The sequence below is a fragment of the Bemisia tabaci genome, chromosome 7, assembly GCF_918797505.1.
Source record: "Bemisia tabaci chromosome 7, PGI_BMITA_v3".
Classification (NCBI taxonomy): Eukaryota; Metazoa; Arthropoda; class Insecta; order Hemiptera; family Aleyrodidae; genus Bemisia; species Bemisia tabaci.
Window position 1 is genome coordinate 39,941,613 of NC_092799.1, and position 26,602 is coordinate 39,968,214.

The following is a 26,602-nucleotide window of genomic DNA, read 5'->3' on the forward strand; positions in this document are numbered from 1 at the left end:
ATTTTAGGCTTTATTTTAAACTCTCACTGTGATTTTCAGTTTATTAAATTATACTGATCAGTTGATACAAACTAAAATGGAAGTCTTGTCACTGACTGAACAAATGATTTAAAATCCTCTCGTTAATATTCTGAAGTTTTGTCAATTTTTATTAGTATTTTGTTTACAGATTAGTATTGTTAATATCAATTTAGGCATTAAAACAGTTTTATCTGATAGTTGGCTCTGGCGTTTTTTTTTATTTATTTATTTCAAGTGCCGTTTTTTCAACAGCACAAATAATTTTAAATATTTCTGTTAATGATCTAATTTAAAGTTATCATTCAGCTTAAGATGTCTGCAAGTGAGCAACATTTATCATCTAGCTCTAGACCTTCACTCACTGATTATTAATTTATTTCAAATCAGTGAGTTGAACTATTGAATCATTCAATTGGCCTTAGATCCACTACGATGGCTGAAGTCGAAAAAGTGGATCTTCACGGCAACGTTTTTTCAATTTTTCTAAAGGAAACTGACTGAACTAGTTCTGTTAAATTCTGTACAAATTTTTGAATGAGATGGGGAAGTTGAAAAACAAATTTAAGAAGGATATTTAAATAGATCTCCTCAATTAAAATGAAAGTTAAATAGATCTCCTTAATAAAAAAGAAACGAAAATTTGCAACATTGCAATCGGAGGTAGCCTCTTAGACTTCAGCCATTTATTAGCTGTTTCGCAGTAATGGTTAAATGATCATTTTCAACTTCAAATAGCATTATTATGCTGCATTGATAATCTACAAAACAATAATAGCTAACAATGAGCAATTAATTAATTTTCTTAACTTGTGCGATGCTTAAATTCAATTGGCATTTCTATACATTTTCCTGTGAGCCTTGAACGGTCAGAGGTAGGCCAATATATTATGGGATTCATTTTGGGCTTTCAGTTTTCTGTAGTAATTTGCATATGCATTGGAAGGGTTGTCCTAAATTTGATCAAGAAATCTTAAAATTCTGAGACTAGGGTCCACACCAGAAACCGCAGATGTTCCTTAATTAATTTAATTGGATTCCTTTGAGATCAATTAATCCTCGGGCCTCCAACTACCTACTTGTTACGAAGAATAATTCAAAATATTTATTTCGGAAAGTACACTTCTTTTTTTACGTTATTCGAAGGGCTCTGAGGACAAGGCTCATAAGTGCAGTTTCTGCTATTTCGAGAAATATGTGTTTGAAGTTTCAGATCTACACAGATCCTTATGGTGGGAAGAAAGTTTAAACTGACTTTTTGATGCTTATAAAGATTGTAATTATGGATTGAATTTCTCACAGAATATAGATCAAGAACAGTTCTACTTGAAATCATTAATATCTCCTCTTTCTCAAAAACTGCACTCATACGCCTTGTCCTCTAAGCCCCTTATTTCAGGATTATTATCCCATTTTGGGTACTGCGACTTCGTATGAGCGCCGTTACTTAGAGGGGTAAGAACAAGAAATAAGAAAAATATGGAGGGAGGCTAGTGAAGGTCAAGGAAGGTATGTAGGGGAAAATACTCTTTCAAACAGTGAAAGGGAAAATACTCTCTCAAAGGAATGAAGGGGAAAATATTCCTTCGAAGGGATGCAAGGTAGAAATGGTTCTTAGTTTTAAACTCCCGCCAGCAGGCCCGTCTTGGCCAGACCCAATCAGATATGTCTACCGCTACCAACCGTTAAAAAAAACCCTAAAGTAGCACTGTACATTTCTGTTTTAGTGGGATCGTATTGGATTACAAACCATTATGATAAATTAGTTTTAATCATTTTTAAGCTTACTGATGAGATTTAAAAGAAAATTACTCTCTTATGACTCAGCAATTGCTGCTAATGATAGTGACTTCAATTTTCTATAGTTGTCAAACTTTAAGCTGAGGGCTAGCATTTGGAGGTTATGAAAAGTTTTCAGTCTAGTTTGTTTACCGATTAGTTGCTAATACCAGTGGAATTGATTATTCTTGAAACAGAAGTGGTTTAATACTTTATAAAAGGAGAATTAATTGTCTTAAAGAAATGTAAAAGCTTTTCCGTTTCAGTGGCTCGCCTAGGTGTCTTATTACTTACAGCATCAGAAGATGGGTTCTTCAATGCAAGACTGCAGCCAAGCAGACATAGTATTCCTCATAGAGGCCACTGCAATGAATGGGGCATATATAAATGATTTAAAATCAAATTATGTCGTTCCAACTTTAGAGTAAGTTTTGATGCTTTGCATTTTTACCTTAAGGTGAATCCTCAGCTGTAGTTAAAAAAAAAATCTACCTCGCCGTGCCGCTAAAATCCGGCTCCGAAATCAGTGATTATTTAAATATCACAGTAAATACAATAAATTCTAAGACTCATAAGTTCTAGCAGCATACGTCTGGAATGCCTAGAAACGAACGCGAGCTTTGAAACTTTAATAATAAAAGCTGTAACTTGATCCTAGTCTCTCTTATGGGACATCGGTAAGTGCGAGAGAGAAAGCTCACGGTGGGAGAGAGATATCTGAAACTGCTGAAAGCGATCACTCACGATTGGTTGCATCAAGGTCATTACTTAACCCTACTTTTTTCTGGAATCAAGTTTCAGAGCTTCAGAAATAGCTTTTCACGTCTTTTTTAGTGTCAACAGGTAGAAGAATGTTATAGCTAGAACTTATGACTCTTCGATTTTAACTGAAATTCCTGTAACTTTCATCAAAGCTCAAGGACTCTCATGGAGCTGTATGGACTCTATTAGTGTGGACCAAAAATTCAAAACACAGCGGTGCCGCTCTCTGCTCAGAATAATTTCTCACCATGCACGGCTGTAGATTCACCTCAATAAGCAAGAATAACTGTCCAGAACTTTGGAAGGTTAATTCTTACTTTAGGAGATGGCTCCTGTGCAGAATCCATCGCAAACTGGAATTTTGTAAAAGATAGAAATATATTGTCAAAGTGAACCTAGCCTAAACTGTTCAGTACGTAGGTTTTCTTACTCAATGGCTTTAAGGACCTCCAAAGATTGACAAGCCTCAGGAAAAAAGGACAGTGTATAACTGCAGCAAAATCTGTCCATATAGGTCATTCATTTCCAGAACCAAAATGAGAATCTTCTGCGCATGACGTCAGTGTTACTGCGGCGAAAGCTAGGAAACTTGGAATTAATACTTTTCTTATGGGAAGAGGCTAATTTTTTATTGATGACTCATTTAAATTTCTTACTTTTAAACCGTTTGAAGCTTTTCGAGAGTAAAAAGAACGTTTAGACACCAGCTTTTGGAGTTTTGATTTGGTCGAATTTACATTTCTAAATTTTCAAATTATTTTGGAAGTCAGCACTGTACCAGCCATTTTGTTGTATAGATCCGGCGTCTAAAAATGGCTGATGCACTGTAAAAATGGAAAAGCACGAATTCGGCAAAATCGAAACCCTGAATGCTACTTAATGTCTAAATGTTCCTTTCAACACTCAGAAAGTTCCAAAGCATTTAAATGTAAGAAATTTAAATGATTCATTAATAAAAATTAGTATTCTCTCATAAGAAAATCTTTGTTTCTGACATTTCTGGTTTTCGCAGCAGTAATACTGACTTTACAATCCAATGGACAGGGGCGACTCCGAGTGGGGAAATCTGCGCAATGACTGACCTACATGGATAGATCTTGAACTGCAGGAACATGTGTCTCATCTGCAGCGTTCCAAAATCTCTGCTCCCACTTTTGTTTATTCAAGGAGAACAAACAAAAACCATTGCTTGAAATTCACGTTAATCATTCTTCGCACCAAGAAGAAAAAACAGGGAAGTTTTCAAAAAATGTGGTTGAGTACTTTTCTATTTTAAAAAAGTGGCTATCGCTATTCGTCTATACATATACTGTACTTACCGATGAATGAAATGCAATTTGTTGTACCATACCGACAAATAATATGTCATTCCTTGCTAGAAAAAATCTCTATTTGAAAGTAGTGTCTTTTTATAGTATACCTGAGGATTGTAGTGATTAATAAGTTGCAATAGAGATACATATTTGCGGATTTCAGCCATCGATATGTTCTGCTTTGGCAACTGGGCACTTGTTTCCTAGTTGTAGAACTCAATGCCCTTTTGATGCAATTCACAATTGAAACTGTTTAAAATTTCTCTTGATTTGTTTTTAGCTTAAAATGAGAATATCACAATTAATTGAATAAATAACTTTTCAACTTAATTTTAAGAAAATCATAAACCACAATTTATTGTGTTCAAAGTGCATTAAATTTTGACTATCACAACCTTCTTCTTATTGTTAGTATCTATTAGAGCATCTTAGATGCACTGGGTGCATTTAAGTGTCTGTTGAGACCTTAGCTAAAATCTGGAGAAGTACCAATTTATCATGATGACAAGCCTCACAAGTTCAGTTTGCGGTCATGGTAGAAAAAAAAAATGCATCCTTACTCAGTGCTGTTCAAGCTAAAGCTTTCTGTAAAAGACAAATTATGAGAATTCAGCTCATTGTATGCTCATTGTATACTCATTGTATTGCTAATTGTATAAGTAAGATTTTTTTTTTAACAAAAAACCATTGCATGATAATTTGGTGAGTTTTTTCCATTCTCATCTAATTTAACTTTGATTATTTTTTGCGCAGGTATTTCAGTCAAGGTCCCATAGAAGACAAAGAGTACTTTGAGGTAAAGTAATTTTATAAAATTCTGTGCATGTCAATATTCATTTTTCTTAATTATTTTACAACCAAAACCTAAAAATCTACTCAGCCCTGCAAAATAATTTATTCCCTTCTTAACCTTTACAAGGAAACTGTGATCTTTTATTCCTTTCATGGATACTATTTCTCATATTTTTTTTCATTTTGAATTTTATTTCAAGCTATTCAGCTATCAAAATTACTAAATATTTAATTATATGAATGATAATACTTTCTATAAACAAATTTTTTTTGGATACTATGTCAGTAGATGTATCTGTAAATAGATGTTCGTCTTGGTTTCAGTGGCACCTAGGTCTAATAATTTTGGTTTTTATGGGGGTGTAGAAAGATCATAGCTCGCCCATCTTTCAAACTGCATTCCCAAATTTGATAACCTCTTTCTATCCAAAATTTTCAATTTTGTGACCCTCTGTTTTCTTTTATTTACAAATGGCTGCAATTTTGAGAAAAACTCATGAATGTCATCGCATTCTTTGACGAAATACTCGATTTAAAGGCTTACCCAATTTTTGCAGTCTTCTCAATTATTCATGAGAGTGGCGTGCGATCATAAAGTTTCTGCACCCCTGCAGGGCGATTATTGAAATGATGTCGACTCTATGTCGCCGCTTTGTCGTGTTGCGCCATCGACTGAGTTGGACTCAGTTGATGGCGCGACACGACAAAGCGGCGACATAGAGTCGATATCATTTCAATAATTGCCCCGCAGGCCTGATTATTTCAAGCTAAGAGTTTTTGTAATTGGGTACCTATAACCTATCACCATCGACAAAATAGGCATCATTCATAAAGGTGAAAATGTTCCTTGCAGATCAAATGAAATGCAAGAAATTTTTTCCTCCCAAATTTTTTCAGTATATGAGGGGGAGCTTTCAATGTCATCTTTTTTTTAGTATTCTCGAATATTGATTCTCATGGGGGTGAATTTCTGTAAATTACTAAACATAGGAATAAATGACTAAAAATCTGAAGTAAAACTCAATAATTAAAAGCTGCTATTTTCCAAATTTTTTGAAGTCTCTTTAAAGACAATCAGTGACCAGCATTCCTGAAGATGAGATTGGATTTGTCAGGAATTTACATGGATTATCCACTGCTAATTCTGCTGTGAGATAATTCAAGTATCAATTCAAGGGAAAAGATTTCAGATCAAGATGGTCTCTTTTACTCTTTTTTGAAGTGACTCCCTGAAAGTTTGTCTCTATCCTCTTTCAGAGCACAAATGCCCTTTACGGATTGGTGACCTACAGATCATCAGATTGTCTATTACAGCCAAGTAGTAAATGCTATGGACCGTATACCAATCCTCACCGTTTCCTCCATATGTTTGAAAATGTTTCGTAAGTAAATGTTTCAATCCAAAGTTCTTACTTATCATTTCATTTCGATGGAAAAAAAACTTATCATAGTACTTAGATTTGCATCTTGTAGAGTGGTTCATTTTCTCCAGCTTTCTTTAGATAAAAATTGGTTGGTTCAGTCTCTTTTTCATGATTTTCACATGAGCTGTCCAGGCGAGTTTTTCGTTGACATTTCCACGGTCTGGAAATACTGGGGAAACCAGGAAATGTCAGGGAAAATGATGAAAGAGTCGGAGAAAAATTGTCAAGTCACCTTTATTTGCTTTCTAGAATGGGTTTGACGTTTCAAAATATAAGAATTTGCCTGATAACTATTTTTGCAATCTTATTTGTCATGCACCATTTTATAAAAAAGTTTGGAAGTACAAAATAGTTTTTCCAGTATATTGTGTTCTTTTATTATGAAGTTTTGAATATCAAGAAAGATAATGAGCGAAGGACTGCTCCCTGCAGAGTTTTGCATATGGTTTGTTAAGTTTGGTTGTTTGTTTTTTTGTAACCAAAGTACAACGCTCAGTTTTAACTAATATTCTGATCTTCCAGTCAAAAAATGTCAGGTGGTCGGGGAGAATCACATGCTCATATTGCTGAAGGATTCGCAACTGCACTTCAATATTTTGAGGATTTAGTACAAAAAAGGGAAACTGGCGCAACTCCTCAAAAACACTGTATTCTCATCTGCAATTCTCCACCTTATTCGATGCCTGTCATGGAATCTCACACTTATTCTGGACACACTGCTGAAAACCTAGCCTCAGAATTAGTCCAAGTAAGTTTGCATACGTTTGCTTGTCCTATGCATCAGTTTATTCATTTGCTAACCAAGCGACTTATGTTTTAATAGTAATTAAGAGACCCACATAGTTTCAGCTCACCAACTACAGGATGAAAAATATGCAGGATAAGCATTGAATTCATTCCAAACAGGGTGTTAAAAAAGTTCTGATGATCATGTTCTTTGCATGAATGAGCATGCAGTTCAAGTCTTCAACTAGAAGGGCCTGGTCTGGATAAAAGTTCCCTCTGATTAACCAATCCCTCCTTTTTGATTAATTTTTCCCTGTCAGAAACAAACATCTAACCGCCTCAGCAATGTAAAATTAATTTGCTTCTTTTTTTACAGAGAGGAATACATCTATCTGTTGTCTCTCCACGCAAAATACCTGCCCTCTTTAAATTGTATGAAAAAGCTGGTGGCGATTTGCAAACATCACAAACAAAGAATTATGCCAAAGATCCTCGTCATTTAGTTCTTCTCAAAGGTTTTAGGTAAGCTAGGAAATTACTTTGTGATTTTTACCACTCTTTTCCTCACGAAATGTATTTAATCCTGTTTTATGTTTTTATTTATTTATTTTTTCATGCAATGATTTAAAGTATTTTTATTATTTTCAAATAATTCATTGGGTGAGGAAGTCCTGCCCGCGTGTTTTTGGCAAAACCAGCTTTTCCTATGAAAGTGCTGAAAAATCAGCCTCTACTTTGGTGTGTATTTTGTATGTGGGTGTACTCAGAGGACTTTATTAGGAACCGAGGTCTTTCCTAAAGTGCTACTCATAATAACTCATTCAATCTTGTTCTTTCATCAAGGTTTTTGGCAGTCTAGAAAATCTGGAATGTCAGGGAATGTACAGTGACCTGGAAAAGCCCAAATCTCAGTCTAGTTCAGTGGCGTGCTTTGCGATATATCAATTGATCTTCCATTTAAAGCTATGGAAAAGGATCGATAAACAGGGTGCTTGTAACAAACATCTGAATGAACGATTCTTTACCATGGCCTCTTAAGGGGACTTATCGATAATCAATCAGTCACGCTTCGCCACTGGTTTAGTTTTCACGATCTCGTCGATCTTGGAAGCAAAACAGTCAGGTGGCTGCGCTGCACTGATAACGGGTCCAATTAGACCCAAAACGCATCTGCAGTTGTCCATTTGACTGTTAGCGACCAGTTTTGCACCAAACAGCAGTTTTGAGTGGCATTCCAAAGAATTACAATACTTGACGTTCGGTTTTTCAAATCAAAGATACTTTAATATCCTTGCATGGTTTGTCCTAAAATTCTCCCATTGCCTATATTATACAGTTGAAACTGTAAAATGATTTTTACTATTAATACATCATTTTTACTATCAATGCATTTTTTCTTTTGCAGTTTGAAGGAGCGACCTGTAAGTCCTTGCGGAGGAGCAGGAGTCAGCACTTTGGGAACTCCACATGCTGCATTACCATTACAGTCCATGCCAAGTCCATCGACAGCTAACATTGGGTCTCCAATGACTCCAAGCTCCACACAACAAAATGTAGTTCCCCCACAAACCGCTGTTGTGCCTCCGTTCAGAGCTAGTCAACAGAATCCTCAGGTGAATGTTACTGCTGCTTTCAGTGTAATGTTTTCTCTCCTGTAATGTTAAATTTTTTTGTGACTTCTCATAATAGAAAAGTAGCATGGATTGAATTTCGCAAAAAGCGACTAACTTTTTTTTTCTTATTTTAAAAACTTTATAGATGCCATTAATTTCCTATATGGATACATTTTTTACTGATAAGTTACAAAAAGTGGCCCTTCTTTGCATAATGCAGTCCATTTATGAGTCTTAGAAAAAAATTCATCCAAAACCATGGTAACTAAGAGTACAGTGAAACCTCGCTAAGTCGGTTTCCGGATAAGCCGGTAACCCGCTTTAGTCGGTAGAATCGCCCGGTCCCGTTTATCACCCATATAACACAATGCTAAATAAGTCTCGGTATCTCGGTTTGGTCAGATTCTGAACCCGCTTAACTCGGTGAAATTTTTCCATCTCGACCTGTTTTTCTTCGATCGTCACCCGTGATCAAGCGTAGGTAGTGTTTCCGTGCGCGGTGCGGGTCGGGTCAAGTTACGCCACGAAGGGTGAGCGAATCTCCGAGAAAGCGCAGCGCAGTGCGAGAAACGACATCGGAAATAGAGAGATAAGGAATCAAAAACACTCGATAACGACACGAAAGATGAGAATAGTAGAGAGTAGGATATCTGATACCGCGTGTTATCTTATCGCGCGTGTGAAAACACGCATGCATAATTAAGCAATTTCACGCATCGATGAGTTGACAGGTCAAGTCGGCACCGGCCCCTCTCCCCCTACCATCTTGCATTGCCCTTCCCCGCTCCCCCCAGGAATCTTCCGCAGAGTTTTTCGGAGATTTTAGCGAGTATTGATACGTTGCATTTTCAGTTCAACGACCCGCCATAGCGGGTGGCCGCGGCGCATCACCGCGCGGCATGCCGCGGGGGGTGATACGCAATGGGGTGCCGCGGCACCCCAACATACGATTAACCCGATGACTTCATGATGCCCTGACACTTACAACACGCAATTTCAAGTGCATCTCATGAAATTTTACTCTTTAGTACCATTTTCTTCGATCAAATGGCTCTCCTAAACACTCCTACAAGTCACTCTACACGCACGTTTGCGTTTGTCCAATTTAGGGCGCGAAATTTGAAAAAGCGCGGCAGGAAAAGTGGCAGTCCGCGTAAGTCGGTAACCCGCTTAACTCGGTAAATTTCCTCGGTCCCGATGAAAACCGACTTAGCGAGGTTTCACTGTATGTGCTTTAAGGATGTACACTTGATTTTTTACTGGGTGTGATATTTTGCGATTTGGGTCTCTACAGATGAGAGGAGGGGAGAAGAATTTGTTCCAAATTCGATGGAATTGAGGAGGGAGGGGGGGGGGGCAAAAATGTTCGCAGGAGACCCAGGAAGACTCAAAACATTCCAAAAGAAAGACAACAGTAATGCAGGAGCTCTTTTGTTCAACTTCTCCCATCAATTTATCAAATTATTTCTGCTTCACCATCGCTGTCACTTTTGGATATCTAGGTTTCAAAATATGACTTTCCTGTGAAATCTTGATAAGCCGGACGGTTTTTTCTCACTTGAGTGAATTTCTGACGAATGACATTCACAGCAGAGGTCCAATCATTGCAGGGAAAAATCTTATTCAAGCCAAAATGGTTAGTAATTCATCTCAAGAAAGACAAATTTAAGTGGTGACCTTGACTGATGGTAGTCAATCAACCACAAAAGCTATGAAATATTATGGGTAGGGTGTGGTTTTTTTTTCGCTAGGCTCTCAGCTTTGTGATAGTCATTTTATTTTCTATGTGCAACAACATGTGCATTGTGGTACATTCTGAGCATGATTTTGGGAGGATTTTTATAAAGTCTCAGTTGTTTTATGTTGAACTTAAAAAGATATTGATCACTGCTTTCAGCACCTAGAATCCACTTTAATATTCCTTCAATGTAAAATTCAATGAAATGATGTTAATTTTAGGCGATATCAATGAATCAGTCTCCGCTTCCCAACCAAGCGCAGATACCACAGTCTCAACCCCAGCAGCAGGTGCCACAACAGGCTCCTCAAATGGTACCTGGAATGGGTGGCCCACGGCCAGTGGGTATGATGCAGAACTTCAATCCTCCCTACATTCAACAAGGGGCTCGTCCAATGGGCCGATGGCCACCCATGATGGGCCCAGGGCCTCAACAGCGACCTCCAATGGTTTTCAACCCTCAGCAGTCTTCTCAGCAACAGCAGCAGCAACAAGGATCGGCGCTTATTGCACAGCTCACACAACCACCCTCTTCTATGGCACCTCAGTTCCCGAGGATGGATAGTAAGTTTTTCTACTTTCATTTCTTAAAATTTAAATTATTTAAATATTGTATAGTCAATCAGAGGATGGAATATTTGTCTTCATGCAGCACATAACAAGATTTGTTAAAAGCGAGCAAACAGCAGACCATCCTAAACACTGCCCTTTTAATTGTTTTATTAACTTAACAGAACTAAGGAATAGCAATGTCTAAAACAGAGTGCACTAAGACTTCCTTTTCTTTTGAGTTTCAAAACTACAATATCAACTTGAAAACAAAATAGTGCCCACAAGTCATGTAGTCCATATTTGCACTCACAGATTTTCCAGACATATTTAGTTGTCAAACTTTTTCACAGTTTATTAATACTCCCGGTATGCGACAGCAATTTTGACAAACAGAGTGAATCTGTAAGGCAGTCTCAAATTCCCTCTCTAAAAGTATTTAGTTTTTCTTGTAAGCATTATGTTACATGATTATCAAGATTTACGCAAGTTTCATGCAGGGGATGGTCTCTCAGAATTTAAGAAGTTTTTGATTTATCAATGCTTGAATCATAAATAGTGGAATGTCATTGACTTGATGCAGAATGGTTAATGTCACTAACAATGTTCTAACTTTCTCACTCAACCTTTTAGATTCATCCATGATGAGTGGGAACATGAACCAAGGTGTGAACCAGCAACCAACCTTAAGAATGATGGTGCCGCAGCAAGCTGGGCCTGGCCCAGTGCCTGGCATTGGCCCCGGTCCAGGTCCTCTTGTGGGTCCTGGCCCTCCAACTGGCATTGTCCAGCCACAGATTCAGCAAGGAATGCCTCCTAATCCTCAGCAGGTTAGCTTTGAAAGTAGACATATCTCAAAAGAGGCTCCCATCAATATGTCTTTAACTCATTAACTTCCATGCCAGCGCATAAAACCACCACTTACGTTCGGCTGGTTTTGTAGACATTGATTTCTGCGATGCATTATTTGTAGTCTCCTGCCTGAACAAGAAGTTACTCCAATCATCCTAGAAAGTGCGCCTTTCGCTGTGGGTGGGAGATATCTTTAATATTTATTGTTTCCGAATGCAAAGTTGCCTTGATTTTTTGTAAATCCAAGACATTGAACACACTAAGCATGAAATGTTTATGAAGTCAGCAGGAACGGTGGTGCTAGCAATTAAGAAGGGAATTGCCTCTGAAACAATGTTGTGTATGGATGCTTTTATTCTTCAGAAATGGAACAGATTTTTTCACTGATCGCAGGAACAAGAATCTGATATTGATATCCCTGTGCGAGCTGATGTTTTTTGAAATGGACATCGTATGCGCTGTGATTCTTTGTTGATAAACATTGTGCAATGTCCCTCTTAGTGCTCTATCCCAATCCCTTCATTTTAGAAGTCATTTGGCCAACAACTTCTACAAATCATGAAGTTGTTTGATGCAAGGAGTGAGCATTAACAGAAATAATGACAGCTCTTATTTTGTAAACAAGACGTGTTATCAGTACCCCTTATTATGTGCTGTAATTTTATTTTTCAGGGAATTTCCTCCATATTTTCTGAAAAAATTGGAAGCTCTAGTCTCTCGGCTTTACATCAGACTTTTTCAATGAGAGCAACAGTAATAAACTGTCCCTTTGGCAGCACATCTCTTTACATGTAGTAATCATGTTTTATTTAATTGGAGGCCTCTGCTTCCTGTAAGATTATGAAACTATTGTATGTTAGTATTTCGGGCTCTTCTCATCAATGAGTTACCGACGATTTTCGCTTGTAAACAACACTATTTTTCTACTATTCGAAGCCTTGATAGAACTCGCGTCAGATAAGTTGGCAGTTGTTTACTCTCTGTTCGCCAGCAACTCCATTGCAGCCGTCCAATAGCTATCGAGGATTGACCGAATGCAACTACGATGCTGTGCTACCATTGTGTGCTTATACCAAAAACCAATATCTTCCCTCAAGGAGATATTGCTTAATTTTTCTATCGCAGTTACAATCAGAAGTAAACAACTGCCGACTTATCTGATGCAAGCTCCAAATAATCAATTCTTGGTGGGCACTGAGCTGTTTTGAATGTTCCACGTGGGTTTGAATGAGCAAAGCTGGTAACAAGTTAAAGAGGTATGTTATATCAGAAGTTGTAACATTTTAGACTCACCTCAGCTGTATCTAAGCTGTCTTTCTGGTATTTGTTTCAGAGTGGACGAGAAAGGCATACAATTTGGCATGGAGTAGTTGAGTGGATAGAAAAACCGAAGATAGAACCTCAGAAAATAACTCGCAATGTGCCATGTACTGTATCAGCTAATAGCAAAGACGGTGAACCTGAATTGTAAGTGCCCTACTTCCTTTTTATTTTAATTTTTACAGTTTGATAAAAAAAACAAAAATCAGGCTCGCACAGCCGTAGAAGAAACCAAAAATTTACTCAAAGTTTATAAGTCAGTAGAGATACACACCCTCAAAAAACCAAAAGTTTAACAATCAGATAAATCCTTACTCAATATGAAACTCAAATTTTGTTGGAGAGGAAACTTTTTAAACAGAACTATGCAAAACCAGTGACAGATTAAAAATGGCGTTTAATTTGAAGCACAAAAAAAATTTTTCAAGATTTAAAATGCAAAATCTTAATGAAAACTTTAAAAAATTTCCAAGCCTCTTTTTCCAAGCTTTCTTTCTGATTGCGTTTGGTTTATTTTTTCAAGGAAAGCGGACTCGTGGCCGCAGAAACTTGTTATGCAGCTTATGCCAAAACAGTTGATCGGAAATATCGGTGGATCTTGTTTGAAGAACTCTAAATCTGTATTATTTCACCCTCAACCATGCGAGGCTTTAGACTCCTTGACTAAAGTTATGAGCGGTGGATATGTAAGTAATTTTGTCTATTATCTAAACAGTTTAAATTCCATTATTTTATCCAGTCGCTTACAATTTGCACTGAAATTGAAAAGTTATCATGAATTTAAGAAAAGAATATCGATGGCTAAGGAACAATTCCACCTATCTGCAAAAATTACGATTTTGCTGGATGAAGAAAAAACTTTGCCATCTTTGAAACTAGAGCTAAAGCCAATAAACCACCTGAAAAAGAAGAAGAATTATTAGGGCAGATGTGCAATTTTTTCTAAACATTACAGCATCGTTAAAGTGCTCCCATGCAGAATTGGGAAAATCTAAAAACATCAGCTTGCATATTTTATACAAAAGAATATGTGGCAAAGTTGCTAACTCATTTTCGCCAAAATTGTCAGTTAAGTGATATTGTTCCTTAGTCCTTGATGTACAATTCAAAGTGGGTCAATTCACAAAGTGGAGATATCTTTAGAAATAACTTTAATCATCTGTCCATAGGATTACTGTAAATTCTGATCATGACTCATAAAGCTTTCAACTCATCAAACATTGTAAGTCATTCCTAATTATAATATTAACGTTTTTCTATGCATAAATTCAAACTCTCTGCTCATAATTAAAACCATTTTCCATTTGAGTTGAATCATATACTAAACGTCATAGAAACAGTCTTTGCAGTTTGAAAGTAGGGCAGCCTTAATCTTGGCTCTTCGGGTTAGCTGTTACTCATTGATTACTTCTTGGATACAACAAAGGGCAATGGAGGAGCAAGTAATGGGGTTTAGAAGCTTGCCAAAATCGTTGTAGTATGGGCTTTGATTCACACAGACACTTTTTTTTCTCATGAGCAGGAAATTCAAATTTTTTCATAACCAGTACCAAATAAAAATGTTAATACATTAGGAGTTAATTTCAATGATTTTCACTGCACAAATTGTGTTGTACGCCAAATTTTAAAATGGAAGCATTTATCAAAATGCTTAAATTAGTACCTTATCAAGTGGTCCAGAAACCTTAAAAAAGAACAACTTTTCTTTTATAAAGCTGCGTACCTTACATCTGTACTAGTTCATCACATTACATTTATATTTCAGGCTGGTTGTGTTCATTTCACAAGTGTTCCCTCTCCCGCTGCTTGTGACATCAAAGTTCTCATTTTACTGTACACAACAGAGAAGAGAGCATATCTTGGTTTCATCCCCAATGATCAAGCTGCTTTTGTGGACAGACTGAGGAAGGTTATTCAACAGCAGAAGACAGGTCAAGCCATAATGAGGGCTCAGGTAAACAGTTACTCTTCTAAAAAAATCCCCTTGTAAACAAATGCTATCATCATCATCCTTCAATAAATTATGTGTATGGCTAGATTTGATATATTTCCACCTCTGCAAAATGTTGCTCATAGCTCATGAGGATAATTTCAGTAAACTGGTGTGAAACACGGTTGTTAACTGTTAACAACTACATCCAAATTATGGGTTGTAAAATTTGTTTGAACCAGGCTTAAGAGTTTTCTTAGTTGCTCATTAAAATTTCCCTTTAGCGCATGTTTGTTGAATGACTCAGGAACAAGAAAAATTCATTAGCATGAAACAAATTTACTTTTTGCGTTTCAATTATTTTTCAAAATCAATCTTCCTATCCTCATATTTAAATACTCGCACGTAACCAGTAAAGCAACTCTGCTGAGTGGGAGTTTGCACATATGCGCAAAGGATTAATAGCTACTGTCAGAGAAATATCAAGGGAGGTTTACAGCACCCTTCCGGAGGAGCCTTTTATCTCTAGAAAGCACATCCCCATGGTATTTCACAGAGGAATTCCCATCAGACATGATGGATAGGTAACTTATCTTTGGCAGACTGAACATGTAGGGTAGACAAGGCTCTAAACTGTAGTGAAAGCAGCCTGTCTGGCACTCTGAAATCAAACGCTGGTCCTCCATGTTGGGGGTTGAGCCACAGAGCTAATTTTTGGACTCTCAATAAAAATTTACTATCGATAGACTTACCACAAGCTTGAACCAGATGATTCTACATAAACTATGCTCACAGATGATGGTATTTGGTACGGGGAATGTAAAAAGTGAATAAACAGGATGACAAGCGACTGAGTAAACCTGGGAAACCAGGAAATGTCAGGGAAGTCAGGGAAAACGCCAGGGAATCCGCAAGAATTCGGCATGTCAGGAAAACTTATTTTGTAAGTGATTTTCGTGTCAGGGAAATCGAAAAACACAAATTTTTCGGAAAATGTTTCGCAAATTTTACCCTTGCGGAGATTTCTTCAAAAATTTCTACCTAAACTTCTATGGATGTCCTTTAAATTTTAAAAATAAGGCAAAAATATCTCTCATAAGTTCAGGCAACATATATTTTGCTCTATTCATTACATTTTATTCGTAACATGAACAAATTCTCACTTACATCCAATCAGTTCAACCGTGTCAAAAAATTAGGAATGTTTTCCTTTTTGTCAGGGAATTCTAAATTTTTTCCCAGTTTTTTACCGCTTTTATCAGGAAAATCAGGGAAATATCAGGGAATTTTTTTTTGAAAATTGTCAGACACCCTGATAAACCACTCCTCCCTGCAAATTCTTATTTACTTAAATTATGGACCAAGGATTGTCTTATCGTTTGATGACTCTTGCCCTCTCTTTTTTGCGATTTAGGGTGGGCAACCAGGGCCTGGTCCTTCACCAGGAAGCTTGGAACCTATGCCAGGTCAACAACCAGGAATGATGGGTCCGGGAATGATGAGACCTGGTCTCCCGGGACCAATGCAGCCTGGAATGATGGGCCCTCAGCAACCCCCCAACATGGGTATGTTCATATAGATTCCATGTATTTTTTAAATTTCTTGTACCTTGATGCCAAGCGTATAAACATGAGCATTTTATGCAAGGAATATGCAACATTCCAAAAACAAGTTTCTAGTTTTACATTGCCTTTATTCACTGACTTTCAAAATTGTTTAATTTAAAATGCAAGCTGACTTGATTCCCTCTATCCATTAGTTTTTGTTTAAATTTGCTGTTTTACCATTAAAATGAATGCTCCTCATTTTCCTTGAAGTTTAATTAAAGGTGATTCGATGGACACCATATTTTTTGTCAGAACGGCATGTGACATATCGCATCACTTGGTTCCATTTTTTCAGGTACTGGTCATTTTTCTCCAATTTTGAGATCGCAATTCTGTTGTCAGGAGACTTAAGCACTCACTTACCAATTTTAACAAAGAAATTCAATGTAATAAATGCGTGGTTTTTTTAGAGAGAAAATATCGCATTCGAGTGCAGTTTCAATATCAGTATCGAATGCGATGTTTTCTCTCTAAAAAAACCACGCCTTTATTACGTTGAATTTCTTTGTTAAAATTGGGAAGTGAGTGCTTTAGTCTCCTGGCAACAGAATTGCGATCTCAAAATTGGAGAAAAATGACGAGTTGCTGAAAAAATGGAACCAATTGATGCGATATATCGCATGCCGTTTTGACACAAAATAAGGCGTCCATCGAATCACCTTAAGTGTTAGGCATAGGTTCTCCCTATTACCAGTGGAATCACCTTTGACTCTGCGATATCTACTTTTGAGGAACCACAAAACATACTTCAACTTATCTGAATTGCACAGTTATCAAAAGTAAACTATTGAAGCAAATTAAATCTCTAACACGTGTATTAGGTTCTCAGCGATCAGAGGACACCATCCAAACATCAATCAGGGCATCTGTTGGCCTGAACTGGCCGAAGTTTGATTTCGAATTTAAAATTTGTCGCACACGCTGTGGAAAACCAAGATAAACGGATTAAACGGAAAATATTGACAGTTACTTTTTTAAGTTTTTACCAACCAATCTCTTGCTTCCATTTTACAAATGATAAGTTCCCCTGCTGAAATCATTTCTGAAATCATTTTGGTCATGAAATTCAGGAGATCCAATTGTAAGCCAAGCAGGAGGTATGATGAATCCTATCGGTGGTAACCAACAGTCTAATTCAAATTCTGTGATGTCAGCTGCGCCACCTCTATCCACAACTGCAACTAGCCAACAGCCTCCAACTAACACCATCTCCATGCAGGTAAGTTTAATTCGACACTTTCCTCATGATCTTCGTCCTTTGTTCAATGACAATAAATTTCTCTGCATTCCTGTTCACTCGTATAAAAAGTTCTAGTAAGAATAAAAGGAAGAAAGTAGTTGTAACTAAGGATGTGCGAATATTTGGAAATCACGAATATTCTCTTCGACTGACTCGCGCACTAACCGATATTTGCGAATATTTGCACTGTTAAGAATAACGAATTTTCGAGTGGCAATTGTTGCCCTTTTTCATCAGAGTGCCTAACTTTTTATATCCATGAATGCTATTTTTGATGATCTGACAATTACTAAATATTCCCCCAGACTCATTGTCAGATACAATGTGATCTAAACGTTTGAATGTTGCCAAAATTCCTCTGATAGGCTATTTATTTTTCGAAAAATAAATGACTTTTCTCTGAAGTTTTCAGATATTCTAGATTAAATTGCAAGTTCAATTTTCCAAAAATATTCAAACATTTTCTAGAAAATTTATATTTTATGTAAAGAAATTTGGCAAAGTTTGAATGTTCAAACTGCATTTTTTCTCAGCGTGGCGGTATAGTTTATTTGTCTAGTGCGAGAAGAGAAGCATCCGGACCATAAAATTTCTCGCTAGGCTGTAGTTTTGTCAGTATCATATCTGGATCAGTGCCTATAAAGAGAGGACTCCATTCTTTATCTTCAAGTAATTGTTGTTGAGCTTTACAGAGCTCAAATAATTAAATATTTTCTGCATTGCCTCTACTCTCTCAGGGAGCTGGACCCCGTGGACCAGGCATGATGGGACAAAGACCTCCTTTTGGCAACCAAATGGAGGCAGCCAGGCAACAAAATTTGGCCAAGATTGAGCAGCTGAGACAAACACTAGAAGCTGCCCAGAGACAAGAGTTGCAATATGTAGAGGTAAAAGAAATCCAGCCATCCTCTATTTCAGCAGTTGTAGTTTTAAGCAGATAGTCTTCGCTACCAAAACCCCTCTTTTACTAGTTGTCCATGCATGTGTGCAAAGCATCGAAGTTATGCAAGTTTTAATTAAGAGTTGCATAGTGTGCTTCACAACCCAAGTATGTCCGTGATTTGCGTTTATCACTTATCTATTTCCTTAGAGAATCTCGTTTTTTGGAGGAAAATCTTGATTTACCGGAACATTGATGAGTTAAAGGAAAAAATTCAGTTCATTTTTGGAGTCAGAGTTGAAATTGCACATGTTTCAATCATCATATCCTCAGTGTTAGTTTTCTTTTCCAGATTTGTGTTATTGTTTACCAGGGATGTTTATGCAAGATAGTTGTGTGAATGGTATTTTTTTTTGTATGTATCTCTGTGCCTCAACTACAGCCTTGTATGTCAGCCTCAGTGGTGTTGTGATCAAGGCAGTTCGTTGCCAACACTGATGTCCCGGGTTCAATCCCCGGAAATGACTGATATTTGAGGACACTCAAATGTCAGTCATAGTGATCATGGATAACCATGCCACTCCAATACCCTGACCCTTCGAGGTAACAGGGTGCGGGAGGGAATAGTCACCCAGTAAGTAATCCGTCTGCATTGTTCGACTGGGTTGTGGAAAAATCGGTGATCACTCATAGTGCACGCGACTGCCAGCGCTACCTATCTGTGGAGTTTGCAACAACACAGTCCAACTCGGTGGAAGCATGGCCGTGCTCCAAAAATCCGTGCTCTGCAGTATCTGCCACAGTCTTTGATAAGACCTACTGTTGGCTATCAGACGACCGCTGAGTCTTGCAGGAATATAGAGAATACACAATGTGTCAATAGTACGAAGTTAAGGAGCACGGCCCAACTTCAGGGTGCACAACAGCAGGGTTCCTGCCCGTTGCCTTGGCCCCTTGAGGGCGCCTCGCCTGTCTGCCCGGCCCTTACTTACTTACTTACTTGCTTACTTACTTAACTACAGCTTTGTATGCAGTATTTCATTTTAGCCGAACCTTTTAGCTTCTCTACAGATTGTGATTGTCCTCTGACTCTAGCTCATGAAGATATTTTCCAAGAAGACTGTTTTCTTTTTACCTGCAGTTTTTGTGAGTGTTAGAGTTTGTGCAATTTTCTCTGCCAATGTGTTCTGGAAGAATTAGAGCTATCAAGCCAGGAAGGTCACTGTTAACTCCCGCTAGAAAAGTTACAGAAGTGATTGCATATACAGTAAAGCACTGATCATCCGGTGCAATGCGGTGGAGGTCGGCACTGGATAACAAATGTAACGGATATTCGAGACCACCAAAAAAGACCAAAAAAATGTCATTCAAGCTCGTTACCAAAAAGTACAACCCTGGCCAATTCTCTGTTGTATTTGTAAAACTGAGTTATTTAATTGAAAAATAAATTACAAAAAACCACTCATATCCTCAAGTTTTTCGCTAAACACGGGTTTCCATCGTGTCATATCTGGATATGCCACATTTTAATCGTGAAAAAGCCGTGCCAGATAACCGAAGCACGGATAATCAGTGCTTTACTGTGCTAACTCTGTTGCTTTACCCAGCTGCAAACAGAGCCACTTTGTTCGGGGCTAAATGAAACAATTTTGGTGTTGAGGCTCTTCTTCAGTGGAAGGTACCACAGATCTACCTGTCAATGAACTTGTCAGTCATACATTAAGACAAGCACAAGAAGCAGTTAACAAGTTTGAACTTTTTTAGGTTTTAAGTTTTTTTAAGTGTCCAAGCTATTTATGCCCTCCTAGTTCACCTATCTTCTTATTGTCAGTAATGTGAAAAGCACCATTTGCTTAAATTTCTATTAATACCTATTTGTCATAGGAGATTTTTGAACGTGTAATATTATCAAGACAACGTCTATTTTTGTTCGTGTATAATCATCCTCTATTCATCAGCAACTCCTGTCCGTTTTCTCCTTATTCCTGGTATTTTTATTCACTTATTAATTTTTCAGATTATGAGTCACATGCCTCCTGTAAAACAAATTGAACAAAATTTGGAGCACGCTCAGTTGCAAGAAATGCAGTATAAAAGTCAACTTGAGGTATGCTGCATATTGCAATAAAAAAATTTCGTTAAGCGCTCCATTTCTTTTGGTGCAGCGGTGGTTTTTTTGCTCCCCAAGAAGGATTCTCTCAAATGACATTGCTTTTTTAAGTGTAACTTTAAAACATGTAAAGTACAAAGTGATTGGTAAAGGTTTGGTTAGGCGCCTCTATGTCTTTTCTCTTGGAATGAGCCTTCTTCATACAAGGAAAATGAGGTTCTTGATGTAGATGATTCGTTCAACTGTGAACTGTTCGTAATTAAACAAAATACTCTAGTCGGTTGTGTTGGGATGTGGATTCGGGATTCCGTGTAAAAATACTTGAACCTGAATCCGAATCAGCGAATCCTCCGAAATTTCAAAATTCGCATCATGAATCCCAAAGATTCCCGAAGGTTCTCGAATCGGGTCGAATATGGATATCGTCTTTCGATCTCAGGTGGGACTAAATTAGGTGTTAATAAATCTGACTTGAGATGAATATTCTTTCTTTGCTTCTTAAGTCATCATTCCTTTTGTCCTTCTCATTATGAGAAAAAATAAAATTGAAAAAAAAATTCAAAAAAAGTAGAGTTTCTGGAAACTGAAGAATTTGCGATGGATTTGAATTCAGATTTGAGGATTCGAAAGTTAAAATCTATAGATAAATTCGAATTCGGGTGACTTTAGGATTCAACCCAACACTACTAGTCAGAAGGATATTATGGATAGCTTTGACTACTAAGAACATACTCCTGGCAAGGTAAATCGGGAAATGAGTGAAATAAGTAATTTTGAACTGTCAAGTCTCGTATTGAATTTCTATTTTGAAACCTCCTTTCCACTGTATGAAGACGGTTTAAGGTGTGGTATCAATTGTTTTATTTAATACAGTGTTGTTTTGCAAAGAAGTTGGAATGAAGAACCAGAAGTATAGATAATGATTTTAATTCCCAATAGTTCTACAAGTAATATACATACATTTCCAAGAATTCGGAATCAGATTAAATAATTTATCTGTTCAGTGATGATTTCTCATGAAATTATAATTGTATATTTTGAAATTACTTGTTTACCTAGGATTGTTCATCTTTTGGTCTCTTGAGGTCTCTAATTTCTCAAAAAGCAATAAAATATCTTCATCTCGTCAACCCTCTTTTAATTTGATAAAGAATTTCTCAGATGAGCAGTGTATAGAAAGCATTTGTAGACTGCAGTGTTGCAGAGTTAAAGTTTCTTGAATACCTTGCTGTAAAATCTTGCGATTCTGCATCACTTCATATCAGTGCTACTCGAGGTGCCAATCAAGTATCTAATCCAGGACAGTTCTGCTAATTTTCGGCTGTTGGGCAAAATTTTGCGGCATGGTATGAAAGGAGTGATGACTCTCATACAGTAGTGGTATTATTATTTTGTCCTATATTCTGGTTCTGATTACAGCCTCTTTGTTTCGCGGAGATCAGGAAACAGAATAATAGGCAATCATTGATTATAGTACGAATTTGACAACAGCATCAATGTAGCTCAAATGATGCACAAAATTTTAATTTCCAATCAGGCAAATCCGATTTTCGAATCAGAGACTGAGATTGCTCTCTCTGAAAATTGTCCGATTCTCTTTCCTGAGCTCTTCGAAGGTGACTTAACCTTTTCTTAGATTCAACCATTGGCATGGAGTCTTTCGAATTTTTTAGGAGCAGCACAAACAGCAATTGCGGGTCCAACTTCAGCAGCAGATGCAACAGCAACAGGTCGGTATGGGTCCGCGCCCGCCACAGCAGCAAGGAGGCGGCCCTCAGCCTCCTCAACAGCAGCCTGGACCTGGTGGAGTACCACAGCAACCTGGACCAGTGAACCAGCAACGAATGATGCGTCCTCTACTATCAAACAACAGTCCTGGCTTACGACATCTATTGCAGCAAGTAAGGGAACGTCTATGATTTGTTCGATAATTTTGTTTTTTCAGTTCTGTATAATAGTCCATCAAATCAAGATTAGTGGTAGATACCCTCTGATTATAGGTAAGCATAGAGCAGTAGCAAGCCTTGCCCCGTTTTAAATTGTCCATGTTTCGAGGTGTACGCATTGAAATACAGACCAACTCTCCAAGGAGACTTGTCATGAATTTCCAAACAACTTTGAATGTTTGATGCAAATTTTTTAAATTTCTAGTTAATTCTTGAGTTTCATTAATTGTTTATGGTAAATCCAAGAAATTTCAGACTTTAAAGAAACTAGGATGGCACCTTAAAGTTGACCCGTTGAGCATAATCAACACCATTTGTTCTGCATGTTGCAATTTGGAACTATAAATTCGAGCCCGGTTTAAAAACAATGTATTTCCCATTAGTTTCCCTATGCACACAAGTGTTTTTCCAGAAGAGCCCGATTTTATAGTTCCAAATTGCAAAATGCAGTCCATTTTATCTTGATTATCCAATGAATTGTGGCAGACACCTGAGCTAAAAATAAAACACGCCGGTAAATCAGAAATGCATAAAAATACATAGAGCCACTTAAAATATGTTTGAAAAAATAAAGAAAACGGAAAAAGATTAAGTAAAACAAGAAAAATAATGCGTAAATGTGTCTCATTGTTGCCTTAGGCAAGTGATGAGCAGCTAATCCAAGCATTCCTGTATGAAGTGTTAATTAAATAACAAGATACTCAAATTCAAGCTAAAAATACTTGTTATATAACAGCATAATGTACTTTCTTCCAGTATTGATTCTGCTTCATGATTATGATTTTAAGCAATGCTCTCTCGATGTTTCATTTCTTTGTTTTTCTTGTCACTTGCCACAAAGAAGTTTTTGCTAAATAAAATCTTATTTTTTCCGTTCATTTCAGCAGCAGCAACCTCAGTATCGCCAGCAAGTTATGGGGATGCAACCACCCATACAGCAAGGTATGGCACAGCAAAGACCACAGCAAATGCTACAGAACCCAGGACCTGGAGGACAGCAGCAACCTGGCGGTCAGCAATTTGATGAAGTCCCTAATTTTGATTTTCTTTCCTAATTTTATTGAAACATCCTGTATCTCTAACTCCCACCTGTTTACATCAGCAACATATTTTTCTGTGAAGAGTTTTGGGCTTCACCCAGTCTGGAAACGTTGGGATAGTGATGTTCTTCTCTGTTAACATTATTCTTTCAGCCATTGTTTAATCTCCATGTGAAAGATACGTGACGAGGTCTTTTGGCTATACAGATGAAATGAAAGTGGACTAGAAAAATAGAGGAATCGTGTTTTTATGTACAAATGACAATTTTGAAGTTGAATAACTTCGTCAATCGTGGAGACTGTAAAAACAGAACATAGAATCCCCCAGGTAGACAAGAGCTCATTTTCCCTCCCTTTTAAAATGATGAAAGTATGTATTAGTAATGGGGGATTAATTAGAGATCTTAGTGTGTAGATGCACTCGATAAACAAACTTGGTAATGATTGCTGAATCTTGATTTTGATCCAACTCTCACCTGTAGTTAAGAAACTTGAAGCCCTGCTAACATTTGGAAAATTTTGTTGTTTTTTTGCAAGACTTAAGTTTACAACAAAGCTATAGTTTTAAATCCACTTATGGATGCCTGCACCGCATTTGCATTAGGACTTTTCTGTTACTGGATATCTCTTTCTGTGCTCGATGTGTTTTTGGTAAATAGTAATGGTGGAATAGATTTTCCATGAAACTTTTAAAAGGGAAAGAAGAATTATTTGGCTTTGAATGAGAAAAAGAAACAATTATTTTGACCCAGAAGTCCCTGAGATCAGTATAATTCTTTTTTACTGAGGTTTCTGATCCAGGATTTTTATTTACATCTGTAAGAGTTTTAATACATTTTTCAAAGTTATTTATAATTTATACATTTTTTAATTTTCTGTAGCCCACAGGGGCTGGATATGGAACATGAATTATCATGGAGAATTAGTTTATTATTTTAGTTTAAAAAAGCATGTATCTTGGATGGATGAAAAATTCTACTTTTAAAATTGCTAGGTGTGATATATTGTTAGAAAATGAAAAGGCCCCTTTCTTAGACAGTGGTAGGCTGTAAAATCTTATTATTGTGGGCGACTTTGGTTTCAGAAGAACTCAAAAACAGTTTAAATGGCTAGACATTACTCATAGCTCCATCCAGCTGCAAATTTTTGAAAGAAAATTGCTGCTGATAATCAATTCTTAACAGTATATTTTCGCCAGAGAAACAATGCCTGTGTGCAATTAGAAAAATTTTACGGTAAAGTGGCAGAATGTCTTCTCTGGCATTCTCAATGATGAGGAAATGTCACTTTACACTTGGCCTAGGATCTCATGAGGGCTGAAAAGATATTCTTTTGTTATTTTTCCTTATTGGCTATTCTGAATTCTTATTCTGAAAACTGTAATGTTTGGTGAAAATTAATAAACACAATATAGTGGAACCCTGCGCTATCTGAACCTGTCAACTTTTTGAAATGCTGAAAAATCGTATATTCTTTGAGTTATCAGAGACAAATTTTCTGCGCAACATGCAGAATCAGATCACTCTATCTACCCCCCATACAGAAAATGAGTGAGGATTTTTCTTTGAAATTTTTCCCAAAAGATTAGTTTTGATAGTTAAAAAGAACTATAAATGAATTTCATCTTGAACATGTCCAGTATTTTTGTAAGAAACAAAAATATTCAATCGAAAGTATGTATAACTAATTTACGTATTCTTTCACTTGTTTCTTGACTATTTCCATGTACTGGCAATTTTAGAGCACACATTGTTCACCTTTATAATGTTGAATGTTGGAGGTATTTTTTTTTTCATTCGTTTTCAACTATTGTGTCAGCTATCTTGCAATTTCTTCTCTTACGAGCAGCATGTCATTTTTCTTCTAATGAAAAGTCCTTCAATCTAACTGAAGTTTGTAAATAAAAATTTTAAATTTCAGTAAATTTCAGCAATTTATCATTAACTTATTTTATCATTTTACTTTTACCTATATTGAATTAAACATGTTCTAAAGTCTCTTCTATTGTATTAATACTGTCTGTTTCCTTTCTGTAGATCAATTTTTGTTTTCTTTATCTGTGATAAATATATTTTGTACTTATTCTAAGTAGTTCATTTTTGTAATCATTCAGCTTTTCAAGCTGACGGCACACTCTTTCCTATTTTCCCGAAATTTGACTCCAATTTTAAGAAGTAGTTCATTTTTGTAATCATTCAGCTTTTCAAGCTGACGGCACACTCTTTCCTATTTTCCCGAAATTTGACTCCAATTTTAAGAGGTTCACTTGTACCTAACAATGAGATTTCTTAAAATAGCCACCGAAGGGATACATTACGGTGAATCCTCATTTATGGAGATAAGTAGATCCAAAGTGAAAGGAGAAGAACGCATATTGATGTTGAAAGTACCCAATCTCTATCTTAGTTAGTTGCATTGCAAATCTCCTGTCACATTTTACTTCTGCAAAACTGGCTTGATGATCGTTTTTGCACATAATTTTATTTGATTAGAAAAAAATTGATTGAACTTCATTCATCTGTTCCTCATTGAATCGCTAAAAATTTCCTAAAAACAGGCGGGTAGTAAATATTCTCTGAAGAAATATGAGTGGAAATTATCATTGGTAGTTTAACAATCAAAATCTCCATTTCTGTGGTTCAAAATTTTTGCTCTCACTTAATTCCCCCCCCCCCCCCCTTAAAAAAAGAAAGACTATAATACTTTTACATGAAAATTTCAGAAAATATTTCCTGATAGTTTAATTTTAGAGAAAATGACACAAAATTTCACAAATAAGGTATCATCGCTTGGCTCGACACCTGCTTAGATGAAACTTCAAAAGAAGTTTACAATATTGTAAACTGAGATAAAGGAATGTGTATGCTTTTTTCAATTTTATGACCTGTAGGTAAATAATGATGCCACCATGAAATTTGCCAATCATTTAAAAGTGTTCAAGGGAGGCTGGCCTACTACCTGTC

The 26,602-nt window shown here is 36.8% G+C and overlaps 1 protein-coding gene across 3 annotated transcripts; it reads left to right on the forward strand.

Annotated features, from left to right (window-relative positions):
• The first annotated feature begins 1,908 nt into the window (after positions 1–1,908).
• Positions 1,909–25,727, forward strand: LOC109032986 (Mediator complex subunit 25). Of its 3 annotated transcripts, none has more exons than XM_019045366.2 (17): positions 1,909–2,221; positions 4,626–4,668; positions 5,922–6,046; positions 6,611–6,836; positions 7,191–7,336; positions 8,220–8,427; positions 10,387–10,729; positions 11,348–11,544; positions 12,900–13,033; positions 13,410–13,572; positions 14,652–14,840; positions 16,231–16,381; positions 17,494–17,642; positions 18,401–18,550; positions 20,561–20,650; positions 22,327–22,554; positions 23,487–25,727. In XM_019045366.2, exons 1-17 carry the CDS (start codon positions 2,103–2,105, stop codon positions 23,652–23,654), a joined length of 2,829 nt encoding a protein of 942 aa, XP_018900911.2. In that variant the 5' UTR covers positions 1,909–2,102; the 3' UTR covers positions 23,655–25,727. The 3 variants fall into 3 exon arrangements, with proteins under 3 accessions (XP_018900911.2, XP_018900910.2, XP_018900912.2); XM_019045365.2 differs by having other exon boundaries at positions 1,910–2,221; positions 23,484–25,727; XM_019045367.2 differs by lacking the exon at positions 20,561–20,650 and having other exon boundaries at positions 1,910–2,221; positions 23,484–25,727.
• The last annotated feature ends 875 nt before the right edge of the window (positions 25,728–26,602 follow it).

Bases quoted from the DNA above. Each gene is read 5' to 3' on its own strand.
- LOC109032986 (XM_019045365.2), top strand. From the start codon at position 2,103: ATGGGTTCTTCAATGCAAGACTGCAGCCAAGCAGACATAGTATTCCTC. The intron at 6,047-6,610 runs GTAAGTAAATGT...CTGATCTTCCAG, and splicing joins CATATGTTTGAAAATGTTTC to TCAAAAAATGTCAGGTGGTC. The intron at 22,555-23,483 runs GTAAGGGAACGT...CGTTCATTTCAG, and splicing joins TACGACATCTATTGCAGCAA to CAGCAGCAACCTCAGTATCG.